General features: G+C 43.8%; 2 protein-coding genes and 1 non-coding gene across 3 annotated transcripts; 2 read left to right on the top strand and 1 right to left on the bottom strand.

Moving 5' to 3' along the window:
- The first annotated feature begins 1,620 nt into the window (after positions 1-1,620).
- Positions 1,621-15,415, top strand: LOC117748946 (plexin domain-containing protein 1-like). The gene is made up of 13 exons (XM_034559104.1): positions 1,621-2,009; positions 7,246-7,403; positions 10,582-10,716; positions 10,820-10,889; positions 11,470-11,592; positions 11,680-11,798; positions 11,891-11,990; positions 12,366-12,461; positions 12,578-12,659; positions 12,743-12,803; positions 12,887-13,010; positions 13,760-13,920; positions 14,737-15,415. The coding sequence occupies exons 1-13, from the start codon at positions 1,934-1,936 to the stop codon at positions 14,857-14,859; spliced, it is 1,428 nt and encodes a 475-aa protein (XP_034414995.1). The 5' UTR covers positions 1,621-1,933; the 3' UTR covers positions 14,860-15,415.
- Positions 15,416-16,348: 933 nt separating this feature from the next.
- On the bottom strand, positions 16,349-16,420 carry trnac-gca. Its single transcript has one exon. It is a non-coding gene; the product is annotated as a tRNA-Cys (tRNA).
- Positions 16,421-16,915: 495 nt separating this feature from the next.
- Positions 16,916-23,982, top strand: LOC117748953 (LIM and SH3 domain protein 1-like). The gene is made up of 7 exons (XM_034559111.1): positions 16,916-17,101; positions 18,809-18,903; positions 19,008-19,092; positions 20,427-20,534; positions 22,632-22,701; positions 22,796-22,884; positions 22,982-23,982. The coding sequence occupies exons 1-7, from the start codon at positions 17,033-17,035 to the stop codon at positions 23,153-23,155; spliced, it is 690 nt and encodes a 229-aa protein (XP_034415002.1). The 5' UTR covers positions 16,916-17,032; the 3' UTR covers positions 23,156-23,982.
- Positions 23,983-23,987: the final 5 nt, after the last annotated feature.

Below are 23,987 nucleotides of genomic sequence, written 5' to 3'. Positions count from 1 at the left end.
CGATGAAAAGCTGGGCAGCCTTATCCACGGGGGAATAATGTTATTACTATTCTTATTGCCTCTTAAATTGATGTACGGTGTCCTAAAACAACCTTTTTAGCTTTTCACGGTTGTGTTTCAAAAAAATAACCGAATATACTTTTTTTTAATGAACCTCTCGCATGAATCAGTAAGCTGCAGCCGGGAGGTCATTTGGAACAACTTCACCAGACTCATAAAAACAAATATTATGAAGAGTCCCGAGACAGAATCCCTTCTGCCCACTGGCTGGCCTTTATGTGTTGGGATTGTTTAACAGTTTTCATTTTCCAATTTCATCACAAATTAACTACTTTTATTATATTTGCCAAGACTGCAGCTTGGTTTCTTTCCACCTTCACTGTAAACTCCTTTAAACTCCGATGATGACCCCGAGCATCAGCAGCTGAGATGTGATGTTCCTTTTACATTTGATTTATTGAATCAAACTGACTTTGTGATTATTATTATTTATTTTTTTTTGCAGATTTATAAGGCCGTTTTCTTCACTCAGATTCACAAAGAAATTCAATTAATGGCCTTAAAATGGAGCCCCGAAGGAGCCAAAGAAAGAAACCTCTTGATCAAAAGTAAGACCAAACCCAGACTTACTTTACCATTCTTTTGGCCTGTTTGTGCATGTATTAATGATGATTAATGATTAATGATGCATTGCATCATTAATTAAGATATGTTGTGCATGCTGGAGATATTTCTCAGCGGACACACTTCTCATCATCTTCAACAGCTGTGCAACAATTTGACGAGGTCTGTTTCTTCTCTGTGAAGCACCGCAGGAGGTCCTCCTGTCTCTCGCCCGTCAACACGCATACAAGCTGAGAACAGTGTAACGGTACAGGAAGGTCACGGTTCGGTTCATGCCCCGGTTTCCTGCAGCGAGCGGGGAGGAGCCTAATAACACACCAACAAGGGTGAATTTAATACACGACATGACGCTGTCATGATTTAACAATCAACGTTGTATTTTCCATAGTTTGCAGTTGAGGTGGGAATGAAATGTTAAAATGAATATTTAATAGAAAAAAAGCTGAGTATTTGTCACCTACAAGATATCAACAGTCCTACATGGAACCTTCAGTCAGGTAAACTCCAATTATTGTACTGTGTATGAACAAGAACAACTTATATAACTATATAAATAAAAGGGTTTCTTTAAACTCAACATGACCCGCTATAATAAGTTTTATGAAGAAAAAAAACGTTGGATCAATCCATGTGACATGTCTTCAAAATGTCAACAATTGAACAACATCACTTGTTTGTTTTGGTTCAGCATGCTTCCACATGAGGGAGACACACTCCTCCCAACTCCAGCCCCCTTTTTGGAGTTCAGAAGGAATGAAAAGATGTAGAAATACATAAATATCTTTCCTCTTTTTGGGCAAGACGTACAAAAACATCCAGAGCTCTGGAACACGCGAGGAAAGAGACAGAAAGAGGGAAGCGGAGACTTGATTCATAAAGTTTTTTTAAAAATTTGGAAGAAAAAAAAGGGAAGGGAAAAGAGGAAAACCTTCACTCTGCAACACGTGAGCTGTTTGTCAACTCCTTTCCTGACATATGGACCTGTTCTGCCAGAAGTCGCTCTAAAGGGCAATAAAAAGGGCGTGAGGCTGCAGGGACGACAGAGCAAGCGAAAGGGGGGGAGAAAAGCTGCAAACCTCGGCTGAGGAGAGGAGGAGAAAGAAGAAGAAGGAAAAAAAAGGAAGAAGCAGTTGAGAGAGCAGAGGCGAAAGAGAGAGCGGCCAAAAAGGCAGAGGAGTGGAGGAGTGAGGCGCCCCCGTTCCTTCCAGCGGAGTGAGGGGTGGGGTGGGAGGACGAAGAAGAAGGGAGAAGAAGAAGAAGAGAGGAGTGATAACGAGTCCGGGAAGGAGGGAGAAGCTGTTGGCTGGACATGGGGCTTTGTGCCGTTCTCCTCATCTGTCTCTCCCTGGCTGAGCTGGGGAGAGTCTGGGCTCACCGGCATGAAGGTAAGCTCCTGCAGTTCTGCAGGTATTCATTCATCTTCGAAGTATTAACACCGTTTCGACTGCATTTGGTCTCCGGAAACAGCTTCCAAATATTCAGGTTAAAAAAAATATTATATGATGCTGACTCTGAGCAACAGGCAAGCTGGAATAATGTTGTTGTTTTTTTTTTTTTTTGTACGGGGTGGATTTGCGTATGTGTGAAGCTAACCTGTCCCTTGACGATTCTCTCTGTCAGTCACAGGAAGCACATGAAAGATGTGTGTGTGTTTTGTGTGTGCGTGAAGGTCTGGATGCCATGCCGACCCCCCCCCCCCCCCCCCCCCAAAAAAAAGAACCTCTGTTTCCAATTTGAGAAACCAAACATCTGGTGCTCACCTGCTTGAAAAATCAGGAATCATGTGATCGGAAGTCCTGCTCTTCAGCAGATGGATGTTTGAGGTTCGCCCGTCATGTAATTTACGAGCTGTGTGTTTTTTTTTTATTCCAGCATGACGACTTGATGAAAGTAGAGAACAAGTCGATGAGAGAGAGAGAGAGAGAGTTACATTTAGAAAAGTTTCCTCTGTCGCTTTATCTCAACTCATATTGTGTTTAACCACCAGATATAATGCGCTAGTTCTGTGCGTCACCCGCATATGTATGCTGTGTGTGTGTGTGTGTGTGTGTGTGTGTGTGTGTGTGTGTGTGTGTATGACTGTACGTGCATGTATGTATTTTTGTTCTCCTTAGAGATAAATTATTTTTAGCCAGCCCCCGTTCTGCTGCCGCTCCTCCTCCTCCTCCTCCTCCTCCACCTCAGCGGTGCTCCAGTTTCTCTGGCCTATCCTGTGGTCCCAGTTCCTCTGATCAGGGGCCTGCAGAGAGACCAGTCACAGAACCCCCCCCCCCCGCCAGCTGAAAGTCTGCATGCTCATCTTCACCACCACTAAAGCCAAGGACTCATCTGTCAGCCTCACCCCCTGGCAGGTGTCCCTCTTTTGGGCTCGTCCTCCCCAATGCCTCATAACTACGTGTCCGTGCCGTAAAGTAGAACAGGTCTTCGCTGAACAGACGACGTGCTTGCCCCATCCACTCCGCGGCCTCACGACTCCCGACTTGCAGGCCACGGCACGTCGCTTCGCAGCGTAATAGCACAGCGGTTCCCCATAAAATGGCCGCCCCTTGAGTTGAAGTCAAGGCTCGTCTGCGAACAGATTATCAGCGTGACATTCGAACCAAAACTGCACAAACGTGCCGTGTGTTTTCATGGTCAATTCTGTTGAAATATACTGATTTTGTGCTGCGGGTTACCTCCGTTATAAATGCGCGTCTGCTGCGTGTGTTTACGTGTTTGTGTTTATATGTATTTATTCTGCAAACCACAGGTTGGCAGTTTGCAAAAACAAGCTGGACTAAGGAGCGCTGCATGCGTTGAGCTGCATGAATTTGACCAATTAGCATGAATCACAGTGAACAAGTCCAGCTCAGGCTGATGGCGCTAGATGAAAGTAAGAGGTTATTACAATCCATCCAGATGTATGAACCACATTTTAGAGCAGTCCTTCCAACAGTTATTGAGACAAGTGTCAACCTGCTGGTGGCGCCATAGAGGCAAAGAGGAGGGATCAACCAAAGTCAAATAGAGGAAAGGTGGAGTCATGAGGATAATATATTGAAAAACTGGTCACATGTCCCAGTACAGGTTGCATTGACCTGGTGTGTGTGACCTCTACAGGTCAGCAGGTCACCAGAATCCCTTGACGCCAAACGGAGCTTCGTCTGATTATAAATGATCATTTCTAACATGGATTTATAATATCATCTGTTCCCGGCATGATAATGAAATAAAAGAGTATAGAGGAGGTCCTTGGATGTAAATGTTTTTTATCAGCCATCGAAAAAAATGCACAAGTCTGTGCTGATTGAAATTTAGGGACACATTGATTCACATGTTGGCTTGAGTCTGATGCAAATATTAATAGTAGAATTAATAGTAGATTAATACAAGACAATTGTGATATCTAAATCTGACTGCATGTGATCAATAGTCACTGTGGGTCTGAGCCTGCAGGCGCCTAAAGCGCCGTAAACAACGATGTGTTCTCTCAAACGTTTTCCACGTTGCCGCTGCAATAGAATATCTTATTATCTTTGAGCCAAAGGGAACACAAGTAGCAAGCTCGTATTTCCTCAAATAGCCGGATAATCTCATCGTGTAATAATCTCCTATTGTGGGAACAAGATGAACTACAAAACTGGAACAAAACACACCATCTGAAACCCCCCCCACCCACCCCCACACACACACACACACACTCCGCCCTCCCCCGGTGTCCACATTCATCTTCACGGCTGCTTATCAGCGCAGCTGCCGGTGTCCGTGATTGCGTGTTGTGGTTACTGCTGTTCCTCTAAACGGCGTTCTCCCACGCCGTAAAGTATCTCAGACTTTGTTTGCATCATCGCGTCTCCTCCGCTGTGTGTGGACGGCACACACGCTGGTTCTCCTGAGCAAAGATGTCGGCCTCCTGCTCTCCGTTGTCGGTTCTTTGCAGATCATTTGGACCTCGTGCGTGCCTTTGTGCCCTCGGTGTATCCCCGAATGTGCAAAGTGTTGTGCGTCTGAGCAGATTGTTTTCGCCCCTGGACTTTATCCAGCTGAAACAGACTGAGAGACCATTAAGCTTTTGTCTCAGTCTGAGTTCTGTCTGTCTGGCCTTTTTTTTTCTTCGAAAAGCATGCTTTTCGAATCATTCAAAAAGTAACATATTGTGTTTCCCCAGGCACATCGTAAATTAAAAGTTTGAATTCCACGAAAAAGATGTGAAAACAAAGGATGAAAGAAAGCCACAGAGCTACTGTATGTCTCTGGGAAAAGACCAAGAGACGGGGGAAGGCGTGAATGAACACAATGTGTGTATCTATAGCGCGCCGTGTGTGGTTCAAAGTGACGGTGGCCTAGTTCGATGTGACTCCCCGCACCCACTCGATGTATGAGGCGGTTGCTGCATTGCAGATATAGAGGATACCTCCTGTCAGAAGCGGATGTACATTTGTTTAAAAAATCAACGTAAATCTGAAGGATTAGACGAGATATGTCGGGTTAAAACAGCCGGAAAAATGTGGAAATATACTAAATTTGGAGGATGATTTCCATGCATTGTATTCTAACATAGAGGGGGGGCATCATAGAGTACAGTTACTGTGTAACCACCTGCTTCAAATTCACCAGGATGTGTTTTTCTGCTCCAGTTTGCACATTCCCAATGCAAATTACACACACACACACACACACACACACACACACGTGTCTGCCAGACCTGATGCTATGCAGGTCACTTTGAGTCCTTATGCATCCTAATTCTTGCTGTTAGAAGTCCGTCCCGGCCCACGTGCAGACAGTTAAACGAGGTTAGAGAGCTGCCGGCTCCATCATTGCAAAATGAAAGAAACGTGCCCGTGATGACACGCAGGTCGGCTGCATTTATAAAAGGGACTCGACGTACATTCTGTCATAACTAAAGCCTCGTTCCTGATTCTGCTACTTCCAGTCTTCCACCCCCTCCAGAGCTCTTCTTCCTCAGCTGTTTAGTGATGATGACGATGATGATGCTGAGTGATGTCAATCTGACCCAATTAGGAGCCTCTTGTCCCGGAACCGTGATAATAGCTTCCCTTGCACCGTAATCAAAACGAGGTTCCTCATTAGAGCCGTCTCCCCTGTGAGTCGGCGATAACCTCTCAATGTTTTCTCTCGTCCCCATTTTTGTTCTTTTTTTTTTTCCGTCGTTTTGTTTTGTCTTTACGCATCTAGCAATTCACTTCATTCATCCGAGCCCACCCAGTTGCGTTTCGTACGGGTTAAAACCAACAGGACCTCGCGTGTTAATCTGGGAGCTTCGGAGGTTTAGATTTTGTACCCTTTTGACAGAGCTGGACTAGCTAATCCTCCTGTTTCCAGTCGTTATGCTAAGCTACGCTAACTGGCTGCACGGCTGGATGTAAAGTACTTCTCATCTGAGTCTCTGCATGAAAGCGAATCAGCATGTTTCCCATGCACGATTCTAACGAGCTAACAAATATCAAAACGAGACCAAATGTCCAATAAGATGCGGTATTATTATTATTATTATTATTATTATTTATGGCCTAAGCCTAACCCCTTCATGATTAAGAAGCACAAAGACGTTTGTGAAAAACAACACCAAAACATTTCCCCCCCCCCCCCTTTAAGTGATTCCAAAACAATGGCCTCTTACTCGAGGGCCTTCCCAAACTAGAATCAGACCATTGTCTGGAAGGATCAATGGATGCCGGAGCGTTACGAGCGTTAATGGGGAAAAACAGACGAAGCCAAAACCCAGAAGAAATGGCTCCAGACCGAAACTAAAAAGATAAAAAGCATGTGGACCGGGGACTGTTGGGCGTAAAGAGGTCGAGAGAACCTTCGGGCTGGCTCTCGTCTTCGTTATCCTCAAGATGTTCATAGACGTGCGGTTACTTAGCAGCTCGGATCGGACAGATCCCGACAACAAACTGGATTTAAACCTTCAACTTCAACACAGTGGGAGACCTTCAGCGACAGAAACAAATGTGTGGAGAAAATACCCCCCCCAAAAAAAAGATCCATTTGTGTGTCTGTTGAGCAGATGACGAGAAAACACCCCCCACGAAAATGTAGGTGGTCACACATTAATAATTGGCCGTTAAAGAACGCTGGGACCAAATAAAAGGTTGTATCGTTTAGGTAATAACCACCTGCGGCCCGGCCAAAACAAACCCCTTTTATTACAGTTTTAAATGTAGACATTAGAAAAGGAGTCGTGGCAGAAAAGAAGTCTTTGTGTTTGTATGTAATTGCTCCAAAAATACGCGGGCGAAATTTTCTTTGGACTCGTCCCGAGACGATCCAAATCACGGCAACAATAATGAGCAGATGTGACCGCCGCGGGGGCTATCAAACGGTTCCAGTTTTCTTTTATTAAAATATATTTTACTAGATAATCACTGAGCTCTTTTTCACACATTTTCGGAGGTGTCTGGGAAAAATAATGGCGCTTTATCTTGACAGCCCGTTTTTTTTTCTCCATTTCGAAGGTCAACAACAGGTGAGGAATTACTCCGGCGTGACGTAAACATGGCAAGAAGGGAGAAAAAAATAAAGCGCGGCATTTAAGAGGCATCTGTTCGTTGGCGGATTATTATTATTATGTTAACTGTTCGCGTCCCGCGACGCACCCCGGCTCCTTTTTTCCAGATGCACCGAGCGGGACTCCCCTGCACGCGCATGTGGACCCGTCCGGTCTTCACAGGACCAGGAGGGACCAGCGGACTCCCCACAAACACAGAGAAGCCCGCAACAGCGCGGGAGGAGGCCTTGATGTCAGCACCCTGACTGACAACACGACCATCGTGGTGAGATAATTGATCCTTTGTTTGCTCAGACCATAATAAATAAATAAATAAAAACATTGTGCTGTATTGAAGAAGACTACAAACTCATGTGAAGTAGTGAGATGTAGGGTCTTTTTTCTCATAGACTTCTATACAATCAGACTTATTTTTGCCCCTAGTGGTCAGTAGAGAGAATGCAGGTTTCAGGCACTTTCATTTTGGCTAAAACCGCTCTACGGGTTGTCATACGTTGACTTTTTCTTTGCCCTAAAATTACTTGTAGAGAGGCGCGACGGACACGACACTCAAACAAAACAAAAATAGTCACCGCCGACTACAAGAAAAGCCAATATGAATCTTTAATCTGACCATTGGGGGTCATTCTTTTTACGTTAACGAGAGAAGCTTCGAATGGAGGTTATCCTTGAGGGCAACTCGTCCACGTGCCAATTTCAACTCAATCCCTTTAGCCTCCGTGTGTGTCTGTGTGAGTGTGTGCATGATGACGTTTGCGTGTTGCGTCTTCTTTTACGTTCGAATCGACCTCACAGAATTAAATCCAATGTGTCGAACTTTTTGATTTATTTTTTTCGTTCGGGTTCAAATCAAATTGAAAACAGACGTCCGCCTCGGTCCGGCCAACTTACAGTGTTTGTTTAAGTGTGAGAATGTGAGAATGTGTGCGTGTGCGTGCGCGTGAATGACTCACATGGACAACATCACATGCCCGGTCCTGCTGTTGCCTCTTTTGGGGGGGATTTCTGATCAAAACCCTCCACTCACAACTGGGAATCTCTTTAATAAACCAGACAGCTGTGAGGGGGGAAGTATATGATTGTTAGCCCCCCGCCTCCCTCCATCCTCTAGAAAACACTGGCTGGTGTCAGGCAATGGAGATGGAAGAAGAAAAAGAAAAGTGGGTCACTTGCTGCATATGGAGCAGCCGGAGAGGCTGCGAGAGAGAGCGCTGCATTTAACTGCTCCACTTTCTGAGCCCACGCTAGACCACCAGAACCATCGCTCTCCGTCACCTTGAACTGTGGCGTACGTTGATAATGCCGTCAAGAGAGGTGTGCGACGTGCAAACAGCTCCCCCAAGTGGAACTGCTTGTTTTTTCCGTCTGGGCAGAAGAACGGATGCAGATGCGTTTTCCAGATGTCCGGTGCCCCTCAACGCGCAGCATCTCTTCTGATTGGCTGCGCGAAGCGTCCGAAAATAACTTTTTGACTCGTCGACTCGAGACGAGAATAATAAATTGCCCCTTTTTGTGCCACATGTACATTCGCATTTGGCGTTTGGTGCGTTCATTTCGGACCCCCGGGTGCATGTTTTGGATTTGTGAAATATAATTTAGGGCTCTTTATGGATTAAACCGCAGATTATTGTCTCTAATTAACCGATTCCTTGTTTTATCTAAGGAATGTCAGATGGCAGTGAGGGGATGTAAATGATGAATTATATTCAGTTAAGTATCAAATCCTGAAATTTATGAAGCTGAAACCAGCAAATGTTTTAAAATGTTTCGCTTGAATAATTAATTGAGAAGCAAAACAGCTGATATATTTAATGTTGATGGACTAATAGATTAATTCAATTAGCAGCTTTATAGGTTAGGGTGAGGGTTAGAGGGTTAGAGGGTTAGGAGGGTTAGGGGTTAGGAGGGTTAGGATTAGGAGGGTTAGGAAGGTTAGGGTTAGGATGGTTAGGATTAGGAGGGTTAGGATTAGGAGGGTTAGGAAGGTTAGGGTTAGGGTTAGGAAGGTTAGGGTTAGGAGGGTTAGGATTAGGAGGGTTAGGAAGGTTAGGGTTAGGGTTAGGAGGGTTAGGATTAGGAGGGTTAGGAAGGTTAGGGTTAGAATGGTTAGGATTAGGAGGCTTAGGATTAGGAGGGTTAGGAAGGTTAGGGTTAGGGTTAGGAAGGTTAGGGTTAGGAGGGTTAGGATTAGGAGGGTTAGGAAGGTTAGGGTTAGGGTTAGGAAGGTTAGGGTTAGGAGGGTTAGGAGTAGGAGGGTTAGGAAGGTTAGGGTTAGGAAGGTTAGGGTTAGGAGGGTTAGGATTAGGAGGGTTAGGAGGGTTAGGGGATTAGGAAGGTAAGGCTTAGGGTTAGGAAGGTTAGGGTTAGGAGGGTTAGGATTAGGAGGGTTAGGGGATTAGGAAGGTTAGGGTTAGGAGGGTTAGGATTAGGAGGGTTAGGGTTAGTAAAAAGTGGGGTTCTCCGAGGAGGATCAAGAGGAGCACTGGCACTAGGAGGGCTGTGTTTAAAAAGTTGTATTAAAATGAAATGAAAGGATTAAAAACACAAAATAACCCTAACCCTAACCCTCCTAATCCTAACCCTACTAACCCTAACCATCCAAACCCTAACACTAGTAATCCTAACCCTAACCCTACTAACCCTAACCATCCAAACCCTAACACTAGTAATCCTAACCCTAACCCTACTAACCCTAACCTTCCTAACCCTAACCCTCCTAACCCTAACCCTCCTAAACCTAACCCTACTAACCCTAACCTTCCTAACCCTAACCTTCCTAACCCTAACCCTCCTAACCCTAACCCTCCTAAACCTAACCCTACTAACCCTAACCTTCCTAACCCTAACCCTACTAACCCTAACCATCCTAACTCTAACCCTAACCCTAACCTTCCTAACCCTAACCCTACTAACCCTAACCCTCCTAACCCTACTAACCCTAACCTTCCTAACCCTAACCCTCCTAAGCCTAATCCTACTAACCCTACTAACCCTAACCCTCCTAACCCTAACCCTACTAACCCTAACCCTCCTAATCCTAACCCTCCTAACCCTAACACTAGTAAACCTAACCCTAACCTTCCTAACCCTAACCCTACTAACCCTAACACTAGTAAACATAACCCTAACCTTCCTAACCCTAACCCTACTAACCCTAACCCTACTAACCCTAACCTTCCTAAACCTAACCCTACTAACCCTAACCTTCCTAAACCTAACCCTACTAACCCTCCTAACCCTAACCCTCCTAAGCCTAACCCTCCTAACCCTAACACTAGTAAACCTAACCCTAACCCTCCTAACCCTAACCTTCCTAACCTCTTTTATATTTTCCTCATATCCTTCACTCCAAACTGGTACCGATGAATAATTTAGGAATTTTATGGCAAATAAAATGATATGAATAGTGGAACAGTGACGTCACCCGAGCCTTGTTCTCCTAGGAGGACTCCAAGCAGTACTACGCGTGGCGGAGCTTCGGTCCGACGGACCGCCGGACGGAGGACTTGTGGGTAGACCTGAACAAGAACCAAGTCCAGATCCACGGCATCCTGTCCAATGCACACCAAAAAGCAGCGGTTAGACACACACACACACACACACACACACACACACACACACACACACACACACAGTTTGATGCAGCACCCGGCCTTGTCTGATGTATTTTCTTCTCCACAGAGGGTGGCGCTTTCTTTCGATTTCCCTTTTTACGGACACCACTTGAGACAAATTATCATCGCGACTGGCGGTGAGTTTTTAACTTGACATCACTTGATCCCCCCGGGGAGAGAGAGAGAGAGAGAGAGAGAGGAGGGGAGAGAGAGAGAGAGAGAGGAGGGGAGAGAGAGAGAGAGAGGAGGGGAGAGAGAGAGAGAGAGAGGAGGGGAGAGAGAGAGAGAGGAGGGGAGAGAGAGAGAGAATTAATTGAATCTCTACATTGGTGAATGGTAACATTGTTTACAACTGGCCAACAATGTGGATTTCAGTCACATGATAACTGATTGTTTATATATATTTTTTTGGGGGGGAGCTGCAGATAGATAATCCCTCACAATGAATAATAACAATAATGTAACAAAGATCAATATCGGCTTGTTGCTCCGAGTGATGGATTATAAAGTTCACGCTACTTTTTGCCGTCAGAAAATAAATGGAAAACAATGGCCGCCTGGTCGAAGGGCTCGAGATCCAACAGCACCAAGACAATACATTTATTTATCAGCACAATACTAATAAGTCCAAGTATTGAGGTTTAAAATAGTTGTTTTTGTTTGTTATGTGAGCACAAATATGCAACAACAACAACGTTGTCACCCCCTGTACCCCAGGCTTCATCTACATGGGCGACGTGACCCATCGGATGCTGACCGCCACGCAGTACATCGCTCCCCTCATGGCCAACTTTGACCCCAGCTTCTCCAAGAAGTCCACCGTGAGGTACTCGGACAACGGTAAGCCGGGAGCTCGGCGGGGGTAAAAGTCCAGGGGATCGTTTTTTTTGTTTGGAGCTCCTGGTTGACCTTCTGACCCCCCCTCAGGTAACCTCTTCGTGGTGGAGTGGGACAAGGTGCACCTGAAGGACCGGGAGGCTGACGGGCCTTTCACCTTCCAGGCCGTCCTCGACAGAAATGGAACCATTGTTTTCAACTACAGAGACGTGAGTTTTGGTTTCTGTTTTTTTTTCTTTTCTTCGTCGTCTGTTACAACTTTTTTGACGGTGTTATTTATTTTGATTTATTTTTTTTCCAGATCCCCATGGCGGTGGAGAGTATGAACTCCACCGAGCATCCGGTGAAAGTGGGACTGTCGGACGCTTTTTTGGCCCGCCTCCCCTCCTCGCAGCCCTCGGGTGACTTTTAAAACGGCTTTCTGCCACTTTGACGAAGATAACCTCAGTTTCTACGATACATGTTCATGTTTTTTTCTTTGTGTTATGAAAAATCAAACTCATAGAGCAAAAGAAACAAAATACCAACTTTTTGGGAATGTGTGTGTGTTGCAAATTTCTACCTCTTAATCTGTTAATGAGAGTTATGAACAGTTGTATAGAGCCTTCATACTGGAGTGCATCATATAAGTGTTAAGAGTCGTCTTTAAAGGCACCTAGGGGGGCATTACTCCACGATGTCTTTACACAGCAAATAGTTCTTTGCAACTTTTTTAACAAAACAGAGCAGAAACCAAAAAAATATTGCAAATGACGTTTAATATTTTGCCTTTGAAGAAGAGAATCGCCGCACCATCTACGAGTATCACCGCGTGGAGCTGAACACCTCGAAGCTCGTTAGCAGATCTTCTTTTGAGTTAACGCATCTGCAGAGTAAGTATATATATAAATAAATATATATATATATATATATATATATATATATATATGAATCATGGATGAGAACATTTGCCCTAACTCCGGGGACGCCGTGCATTTGATCCCTCCAGCTTGCCTTCAGCACAAGTCCTGTGACCTCTGCCTGACCTCCAACCTGACGACGGGCTGCGGCTGGTGCAACACTCTCCAACGGTAGGACCGCGAGTCTCGCCGGCGTTACCTTGGCGATGAGGGAGCGAGCCGGGCTTCTTCTCACTGTTTTTTCTGGGTTTCAGATGCTCCGACGGTATCGACCGGCACAGGCAAGAGTGGTTGGATTACAACTGCCCCGAAGAGGTGAGATTCATTTCCTTTATATTCAAGCATCGAAGACATGAGCGGCGGGTTTTCTTGAGTCCTCCATGTGGTCTTTCACTCAGGCGAAAGGCACGTGCGAGGACTACAACCCCGTACTGCCCGAGGGATCCGGGACCCCCTACAACCAGTCTTCTCCAGGTCCCACGTCTTCCTCGGCAGTGACCGAAGACCAGACTGTCACCAGAGGTAAACTTCTCAGAGTAGAGGTTCATCTCAACCCCCCCCCCCAGCTGGTGGGATGTCTGGAGGAAGACGAAGCCAAAGGATGGACTATATTGTCGTGTTTTTGTAATCGTAGTGCGCTTGTCAGGTCGAGGAACCGGAAGTCCTGGACTTTTACCATCGTTGCATCCGGGGGTTCAATGTCTGACGTAAAGAAATGTTAAGAAAATAAGAAGTTTAGATGTGGAAAATGGAAATTATGTGAGCAAAATGTGTATTTTTGTTTTCAGAAAGCAGACACAAAGTTTATGAGCACAAAGATTAAACGTCATTAAAAGACACTTCGCTGGACTTACAGTAAAGAATAATTCTGGTTAAATGCAACGTTGGTCTTTCAGGGAGTTTCACCTTCAAAAAAAGCATTTTTTCTTTATTTTTTTCCTTATCTTTATTCTCACTGCTTGTTTTTTTCCATTTCAGACGTAATAATGAACCCTAATGTTGTCACGGCAACTACTTTAATACATTTTTTATCTATAGGTAATGGCTAAAACTATATGAATAGCTTCCATGTTTGTAATAAACCAGAAATTATCCACCTCAGTGATTTTTATCACAAGCTGGCTAAGGGCGGTTTGGGGCTTTAATAGTCAATTTATTGGTTGACTGACTCAGCTGCTGTTAAACTGTTTATCACATACGGTTTGTTGTGTGTTTTTAATGCGTGTGTTGTTGTTTACGTCAACAATCTGTTTGTTTTTCTTGCCTTTCAGACGTACCGACGAGTCCACCGGACCACGTCGGGATATCAGAGAACACGGCCATCATAGCAGGTGTGGTGGCCGCACTGGTTCTGCTGGTGGTCCTGACCTTACTGGCGGTCTACTACATCAACACGCACCCGACCGTCGCTCCACCGTTCTACCTCATGCAGGTGAGACAAGACAAATGACACACACTCGTGTTTGCAATGGTGGAATGTGTATAAATGTACTCTCTGTTATATACTATAGTATACTACTATGTACTACTACCTCACTACATGTCAGAGGGAAATATATGTACAGCTTCAGTTACTATAGTATACTATTTAGATATTTGTATAAGAAGAGCTTATAAAATGTGTTTTCTTAAAAAATATCAATTGGTACATTTATGAATTATTGGCTGCTATTTCCATAATTGTTTGTCATTTTTTTCATACTAAACAATTCATGGTTTCCAGCTCGATAAATGTGAGGATTTTCTCCTTTTTAATTATTTTTTAATAGATTTAATTCATTTTTATTATTTTTAAAATGTGGTGCTATTAGATAGACAAAAAAAATAATATATATATATATATATATATATATATATATATACAGTATATACATATGTATATATATATATATTTAATATATATAGATATATATCAATATATCTATATAGATACCTATATATGTATGTATATATATATATACATACATAGATAGATATATAGATATTATTTTCTAAACAATCAATTGATGAACCGAGAACATAATCAATAATTGGATAACATTGTGGGCCCCTTGGGTTATAGGAGGAGGCAGGTACAGGACCAGCATGCACCTGGGTGGGCCCACGTTGCAGGAGAGGCGTCTTTGTTCTCTTGTTTGTTTTATTACATAAACATGAGAAACACAGACTGCATTTCCTTTGACTGCATCAACCACAAACCATATTTTAACCATATTTCCGTGTGTTTCTGATTACTTCCCGTCCATAGCAGCGTCGCACCAATAACTACTGGCCCTCCATGAAGTTCCACAACCAGGGCTGTCAATCCAACTACGCGGAGGTCGAGCTCGGGGGTCACGAAAAGGAAGGTTTCATCGAAGCTGAGCAGTGACGCTGAGACGCCTGGACTGGGAGGACTGGGAGGACTGGGAGGACTGGGAGGACTGGGAGAGCAGAAGAAGAAGAAGAAGAAAGAGGGTCACCATCCCGAGGACGGCACGGAGGATGAACGGACTCGACTCCGACGGTGTTCAACGCTTCCAGCTTTCTCCGTGTCTTTTTTTTTTTGTTGCCGTCACGCACAAAGGGGGATTTTTCCATTTTATACCCAAAAAAAAAGGGGGAAAAATTACGAGATGCAAATGTGTAACTGTTCCAAAACAAAATGTAAAAAACAATGCGAGCGGATGTCAGGGAATGACTCGAACTAGCCTTCATACTGCAAGCCAACATACAGCTCCACGTAACAATGTGTTTCTATTCAGTTTGTGGGGTTTTGTTTTCATGATGTGTGAATGTTATATTTCACTATAACAGATATTTAGCCATGTAACTGATAGTGATTATAATGATCGTTTTGGATTTCTCTGGAGAAATTTCGTTTTATTTTAACCTTTCTGTTTAAATGTCTTCTAATAAAAGCTGGCGGTGAGTGTGGATAATAACCTCAGGTTTTGGTGATGAGTTGAGCATTTAAAAAAACTATAATATTAATTGATCAATTAAGTCAAATGTGACACTGTCCGGTGTCATCATACTGTTTAATACACAAAGATAATGACGAAGTATCTACGTTGTTTTTGCATGAACTTCGAATGAACTCAATGTCGAGGTATAATGTGAGGTAATAATGCATCAAATGAATGCATGTAAACAAACAGCCCTGACTGGTATGCATTGTAATATCCTTATTGTGTGATACCATATATATATCATTTAATTAATTTTGTTCTCTTTCTTTTTCTCATCAATTCCTTATTATCTTCTTATATAAAGTCAGATTATATTTTTTAAAAACTATATATATATATTTTGTTTATTTTTGTAATATATATATATACTGTTTATATATATATATAATATAATCTGACTTTATATAAGAAGATAATAAGGAATTGATGAGAAATTTAAAAAAAAAAGATACATAGCACTGACACATGGTGGAGCCATAAAAACACAATAAGTCAACACATATTGATCACAGATGACAAATTGATCCCAACTCATGTAACGCTTTGTCCCAGATGTCAACAAATGAGTGGCTTCAATTACAGAAACTCAGGCAGTGTTTAACAGGTTATTACACAGATGACGTCACACGTTTCCTGGTCGTCGTGAGCGTTAAACTACACGTGATTTAAAGAGCTTTCTGAATGACTAAGGATGACATTAATTGGCCAATATATATATATATATATATATATATATATATATATATATATATATATATTGAAATACTAGTGAATACTGTCATTTGACAGGTCGACTTTTGCATATGTAACAGGCGTTAACTCGCATTATCTGTGGCTGTGCACCGATTTATATCACCGATATGAACGGTGAACTAAAAAAAAAAGAGATACAAAAAAAACATTAAAAAGAGGGGGCACCCGGATTTGAACCGGGGACCTCTTGATCTGCAGTCAAATGCTCTACCACTGAGCTATACCCCCGATGCATTCACAGACGCAGTTCTGGGTTTTTATACACTGTCTCTCCACCTGGAGGAGGCGGATTTAAAGGTCTGGATCCAGGTCCATCTCTTTCCAGAAACCACGACCCGGTTCCTAAAGATAATCCGCAGACCCGGATGTGAGCTGGTTTTAAGGAGGGACTATTTTCTTTCAACGTTAAAACTCTGGTCTTGCAATGAGAGTTGCGAGCCGCCAGGTGTCGCTGTTTCCACCGCTTCGGGAGGCTTCATCTGCCCATCACTCGTAAAATACCTTCAGTAAATATATAAACATGGAGCTTTGGAAGTAACTGGGATTCTTGGTCGTTTTAAGGATTTAAAGCTGCAACATCCGGTAACTTTTTAACCCACACCAACAACTAGTGAAGTTTCCTTTTTAGCCGACGGTTCCTGAAGGCACCATGAAAGGCACGTGACTCCTCCTCGCCGCACGTATATTACTTGAAATGCCTGCAGGCGAAGAAGAGGAGGACGACTCGCGTCCCAGCTGCTCACCACAGCCTGCAACACCCTTTTCATTTATTTGTCTTTTTTATTTGTATTAGTGAGTTTGTTGTTTGTTTGTTTGTTTGTGAGGAACTCCTGCGCCAACATGAATCCGCCCTGTGGAAGATGCAATAAATCAGTTTATCCCACAGAAAAAATAAATTGCCTTGATAAGGTAAGGTCGAACTCCATCCACTCACCAAGTAACACTTTAATGTCACTTTTAGAGATTTAGTCTAATCCTGATAGCACGTTTTATATGTTTGTAGAAGGCACAAGTTGTAAGAAGTACTTTGTGTAGAAAGTTCAGAATATTGTACATTATGGTGCATTAATAATGTGTGTATCACTTTCATGTTGAAGCTGGTGCGGGTGGAGCTCATTTAACTGCTTTATTAACTGCTCGGTTGCCTGTGAGGAGACACGTTTTCATCTTATTAGTCTATATTGAAACGTCATATTTAATTTTATTATAATTTGTTTAGCTGTTTCATTGGGAGTGAGCCGTTTGCCCTCCAGGAAGAAGAAACAAAAATTGTCAAACTATTTAAAAAAGCCATAAGATGGTCAACAATCAATATATGTCTTATTTAAAGTAAGACATATAGCATTAACCACCAGTAAAACAAAAACTAATAAAACTGTTAAACTGAAGTTTAAACAAGATCAAAGTGACTTAATAAAGTAATAAAACCTGATATAAACTGTATTTAAACTAGATTCAACCTGAGTTAAACTCTTTGCCAAAATACACACACACTTAAACTGCATATACAAAAACACACAAACACACACTAAAAGGAGCTGAGGAGAGGAATCATAAGCCAGAAACCTGTGAAATGTTGAAAGATGGTGGAGCACGCAGACAGTGCACCGTCTGCGTGCTGTGTGTGTGTGTGTGTGTGTGTGTGTGTGTGTGTGTGTGTGTGTGTGTGTGTGTGTGTGTGTGTGTGTGTGTGTGCGTGTGTGTGTGTGTGAGGGGCCCCCTAACCCATTAAAGGGGACATGTCACCTTTTCAGGGATCTGGAGCATCAACCAACCCCACAAACTGTGAAAAAAAAACCACAACCCAGCCAGTTAGTTTTTTTGTGTGCTGCCTGCACCGTAAGTCATGTGATTCAACGAGCCAATCAGATTCAGCGCTCGTTTTGAATCTCGACCCACGACCCGAGAGCTAGCTTTGCAAAGCCGAGGCGCTCCATCGTAGAACTCGAGGGCGATTGGCTTGTTTCACTGAGGTGTTTTAAAAAAAATAAAAGACCATAAACAGACGCTTGCTATCTGAAAACGCTCTCTTGTGTCGGCATGGCGATCTCATTGATGTCGAACGGTCTGATTTCTGATGGTTTTATGTTGTTTCTGTGATGCTTTTTTAATTTAAAAAAACAAAGCAACGGCCTGCAGCACTTCTGGAGCCCTCAGGGGACAGTATGTCTCTTTTTCTCACAAGCCAATCAGAGTCCACCGGGAGGGCTCTTAAAGAGACAGGCGCTAAAAAACGTGAAAACAGGTTTATTCAGGCAAGACAGCGTATGAGAAAAGTGTGTTTTGAACATTAAAGCATGTAAACTTGTTCTAGAAGAAAAAGTAAAGACAAAACAAAGCAAAGCAAAAACCACAGAGATCAGGGAAAATGTTTTTTTCATGCACATTTCATGTATGAAGGAATTTGACATCAACCCATTAAAATGAATCATTTAAACAGGTTGCTGGGAATGTTGGAGTTTTATTAATAATGGTAATTTTGCACGAGGAGAAACAGATTCCCCCGCTCTGTCGCTGCAAGTTACAACCATGTCCTTTAATTTGTGTGTGTGTTTTATCTAATATATAAAAATGCATACATTTTTTTGACCCCTTTTAACCCTTCGCTCTCTCCAGTATTGGCACAAAGGTTGTTTCAGCTGCGAGGTTTGCAAAATGGCCCTGAGCATGACGACCTACAAAGGCTTCGAGAAGAAACCGTACTGCAGCATGTGAGTGTCCACACACACACACACACAACAGTTCTCAGAGTACAAGTGTGTGTGTGTGTGTGTGTGTGTGCATGAGTCTTGAAATCAATGATAATGTCTTTCAGGCATTATCCCAAAACCTCCTTCACCATCGTGGCCGACACGCCCGAGAATCTGCGTCTCAAACAACAGAGCATGCTCAACAGCCAGGTGAGACTAACCTGGTGGACTCAGTGTCTCTCTCTCTCTCTCTCTCTCTCTCTCTCTCTCTAAAATGAGAGCACACCTGGCGTGTGAAGCTCTTCTTCCGTTGGGACGCCGCGGCACCGGCTCCACTCAGCCGGCCCTCGGCGCTCTTAATCTCTAATCTAATCACACCGATGGAGCCACACGTTTAACCCGATCAGAGGGTTAAGTCCTCCGAGTCACGCAGGCGAATAAAAGAGGTTCCTCGACAGCGTGGATCCCACTCGAGGGCTCGTCCTCCTCTGCTCGTCACTCTGTGTATACTAAGACACCAAAGGAGACACGAGATGTAGACCGTGACTCTCAATGTAGACCGTGACTCTCAATGTAGACCGTGACTCTCAATGTAGACCGTGACTCTCAATGTCTGAGAACAAGCTGAACCACGCAGACCAGCTCCATGTGCAAGTTAAAGTACCTTTAAACTATCCTGTAACATTACTTTATTGACATGATTGTTACAAAAAAACACGATCATGGTGATCTCTCTCTCCCTCTCTCTCTCCCTCTCCCTCTCCCTCTCCCTCTCATGCAACAGTTCATATAACCATAAAAGTCTCGGCAGTCAAGCTCTCCAACTGAGAGCGCATATTCCTCATAGCAAGAACATGACTCACTGTTTGTGTGTGTGTGCGTGTGTGTGTGCGTGCGTGTCTGTTTATCTCAGATTTACTTTCAAGTAAACATTCCAGCTTTGTTTAATGTTGTTTAAAGTGTGTGTTTTTTCTCCCCCTTGCAAGGAAATCTGACAAGTAGCCATTTAACGCGCAGCATGTGCGTGTTTATGTTTATTTGTGAATCGCGTGTTGGTTTCGACGTGTGCGTGCGACCTCGGAATATCTCGTCTGGCCCTGTTCTCGAGAGCCTGCTTTGAGTTTCTGTATATATATATATATATATATATATATGTGTGTGTGTCTGCATGCACTTTTATAGCAAATATTCCCCTTTTATTATATGTACGAGCCTTAAATTCCTTAATCTATAGTTGCTGATTGACTTTATTTTTCAGATTTAATACATTTTCTTCCGCTCGTGTAGTTGTACTTCTTCCAGCTTCTAATCACATTAGAATCAGCACAGTGTTAGTGGAGGAAAAAAACAGCTCTTTAATTGAACCCTTTAACGATAAGTGGTCATCACTTCGACGTGACCCTTCGCTAAGCCCCGCCCCCTTGCTGTCAGAACTAACATACCTTAAAATAAGACAGAGTGAATGATGTTTATATATATATATATATATATATATATTTTTTTTTTAAATTGGTTTTACATTACAGTGAACTTGTTCGTTTCAGGCTCTCTACAAAGGGGACTTTGAAAAGAACAAAGGGAAAGGCTTCAGCGTGGTGGTCGACACTCCGGAGATGCAGAGACTGAAGAAGACCCAAGACCAGATCAGCAACGTAAGAAGCCTCACGAGGCGGGTCGAGCTCCTTCCTCTCCCTCCTGTGGCGTGTTGTTGTCGGGCAGATTTTGCGTACTGGACCTGAGGCTGGGGTCCGGGGACAGGAAGTAGATTTATGTGTTTCCTGGTCCTGAGGCACCAGGGTCCGGGGACAGGAAGTAAATTTGTGTGCGTCCTGGACCTGAGACACCAGGGTCCGGGGACAGGAAATAGATTTGTGTGCGTCCTGGACCTGAGACACCAGGGTCCGGGGACAGGAAGTAAATGTGTGTGTGTGTCCTGGACCTGAGACACCAGGGTCCAGGGACAGGAAGTAAATGTGTGTGCGTCCTGGTCCTGGACACCAGGGTCCGGGGACAGGAAGTAGATTTGTGTGCGTCCTGGACCTGGGACACCAGGGTCCAAGGACAGGAAGTAGATGTGTGAGCGTCCTGGTCCTGGACACCAGGGTCCAAGGACAGGAAGTAGATGTGTGAGCGTCCTGGTCCTGGACACTAGGGTCCAAGGACAGGAAGTAGATGTGTGTGTGTCCTGGTCCTGGACACCAGGGTCCAAGGACAGGAAGTAGATGTGTGAGCGTCCTGGTCCTGGACACTAGGGTCCAAGGACAGGAAGTAGATGTGTGTGTGTCCTGGTCCTGGACACCAGGGTCCAAGGACAGGAAGTAGATGTGTGAGCGTCCTGGTCCTGGACACTAGGGTCCAAGGACAGGAAGTAGATGTGTGTGTGTCCTGGTCCTGGACACCAGGGTCCAAGGACAGGAAGTAGATGTGTGAGCGTCCTGGTCCTGGACACTAGGGTCCAAGGACAGGAAGTAGATGTGTGTGCGTCCTGGTCCTGGACACCAGGGTCCGGGGACAGGAAGTAGATTTGTGTGCGTCCTGGACCCGGGACACCAGGGTCCAAGGACAGGAAGTAGATGTGTGTGCGTCCTGGTCACTAGGGTCCAAGGACAGGAAGTAGATGTGTGTGTGTCCTGGTCCTGGACACCAGGGTCCAAGGACAGGAAGTAGATGTGTGTGTGTCCTGGTCCTGGACACCAGGGTCCAAGGACAGGAAGTAGATGTGTGTGTGTCCTGGTCCTGGACACCAGGGTCCAAGGACAGGAAGTAGATGTGTGTGCGTCCTGGTCTCCGGGCGGCTGCAGCAGAGAAGCAGCTCAGAGATCCAGAGACACGAGATCCTCGTCCAGATGCCCTATATGGTCAAAGTCTCTCAGCTGTGGATACGGAGGGAGCGCACACACACACACACACACACACACACACACACACACACACACACACACACACTTTCCTTTCTCTCAGGAGAGCTCCGGGTGCAGAGAGGAATGACGGGTGATAAGCTGCATGTGAAAAAGGGAGAAAAAAAAATCTAGTAACTTCTTTTTCCACCGCCGGGAGTTTCCCCTCCTCCCGTCTTTTCTTTCTCTCTCTCTTTCCTTCCTTTCATCCTTTCTTTATCTCCTTCATTCCTGCCGTATACATCCATCCCTCTCTTATTTCTTTTCTCCTTCCCTCCCTTCTTTCCGTTTGCCCTCCGTCCCCCTCTTTTCTTCCTTCCGTATATCCATCCCTCCTTTCTTTTTTTCCTCCCTCCCTCCTCTCTGTCTCACTTCTGTCCTTTACTCTTTTAGGTCTCCCTCTTTGTTTTTCTTCCTTTCCTCCCCCCTATTCCTCCATCTTTCTTCCTTTCCTCCCTCTTTCTTCCTTTTCTCCCCCCTATTCCTCCATCTTTCTTCCTCCCCTCCTGTATTTTCATTAGTGTTTTGTTTTAGTCTTTTCTAATTCATCCTCCTACATTCTTTGTTTCTAAATAATTGAACAAGAAGAAAACAAATACATGTTTTATATTAAACAATAAAGATTGCTGTAGAAGTTAAATATTTGTTCCTGTTTGTAAAGAAAATGTAATGATCTCGTTTCTTTAAAATAAATCTGAAAACTTAAACCAGACAGCAAATCTGAAAACATCAACCCCCAGCACCTCCTAAAATGGTGCGCTGCTTCCCGACGCGTCACCACTCAGGGTGTGACGTACAGCTTTAACACGCGCGTGCCTGTGTGTGTGTGTGTGCGCGTGCGTGCGTATGTAGATAAAGTACCACGAAGAGTTTGAGAAGAGCCGGATTCGAAGCGACGCACCTCCACCTGAGAACAGACAAGGTGAGACACACCTTCACGAGACTCCTCTAAACATTTACTGAATGCATTAATTAACTGAATGCATTAATTAATTAATTAACGTGTGCGTGTGTAGACGGTGAGGAACAACCATCCAACCCTGAGAGATTCAGTCAGCCGGTCGGACAAACGCGCCCCGCTGCTGTAGCACCACCTGGTGGAGAGGTAACGCTACTACACAGACGGACACCTGACAACAGCCCCCCTCCTCCCCCTCCTCGCTCTTCCGTTCATCCGTCCCCCCTCCCCGTTGTCTCCACAGAGACGTTACCAGGCCGTGTACAGCTACGCGGCCGCAGAAGCGGATGAAGTTTCCCTGCAGGAAGGCGACCTTCTGTCGGACGTGGAGCAGATAGACGAAGGGTGGATGTTCGGCTGCAACCAGCGCACGGGCCAGCGGGGCATGCTGCCGGCCAACTACGTCAGGCCCGTGTGAGGCGGGGAGGGAGACCCCAGCAGCGCGCGAGCCGGTCCGTGAATCCGTCAGACTTCTTACTCAAAAGCACCTTCTTTTTTTTTTTTGCCAATTTAAAATGAATTGAAAAATAAATCCGCTTTTTTTGTTGTTGTTGTTTGTTGTCAGAAATGAGATTTTTAAAAGAAGGAGGAAAAAAGAAGAAAAAAAAAGTGATGTGTGGTTTGTTGAAAAATGAGATTATTCAGAGTGAAATTTCACAAAATACTCAAAGTTGAAGAGTTTGTAAAGAATAGAGGACCGCAGAGGGATTACATTTACAAAACAGAAGAAATAATGTTAAATAAACCAACAATTATTCTCACAATGTGTACTTTTTCCTTTTCTGAACAGCCTTTATTGTATTTGACCTTTGGCAGTTTAGCCCTGAACAACTGGTGCGTTCACGCGCTGCAGGTGAAACACCTGAATTAATTTTTTAAAACCCATTTGACCCTTTGATATGTCAAGAAAGTGACATATGAAACTGTAAAAGACAAATTATAATGTTGCTTCAATCCGTTTGTTCTACCGCGTTTGTGACTTATTCATATTCCCTTTCAGAAGGATGAAATAAATAATGTTTAATATTAAAATATAATTGATTTTTGTGTGCTATAAGTATCTTATAAATTGTATTTCACTCCAGCACTTTTTGTAATGAATAATAAAACAGTAATATACAACACATCACCTTTATTCAAAAATCACTGTAGAGTAAAACTTTACTAAATATAAACTGGCTTTTTAAAATAAGGCAAAAAGCGTAATTTACAAATTAATGTCTGAAGTTAAAACACTTAAACTTTTTAAA

Source organism: Cyclopterus lumpus, chromosome 19, assembly GCF_009769545.1.
Source record: "Cyclopterus lumpus isolate fCycLum1 chromosome 19, fCycLum1.pri, whole genome shotgun sequence".
Taxonomy (NCBI): Eukaryota; Metazoa; Chordata; class Actinopteri; order Perciformes; family Cyclopteridae; genus Cyclopterus; species Cyclopterus lumpus.
This window is presented reverse-complemented; position numbering and strand designations above follow the sequence as displayed.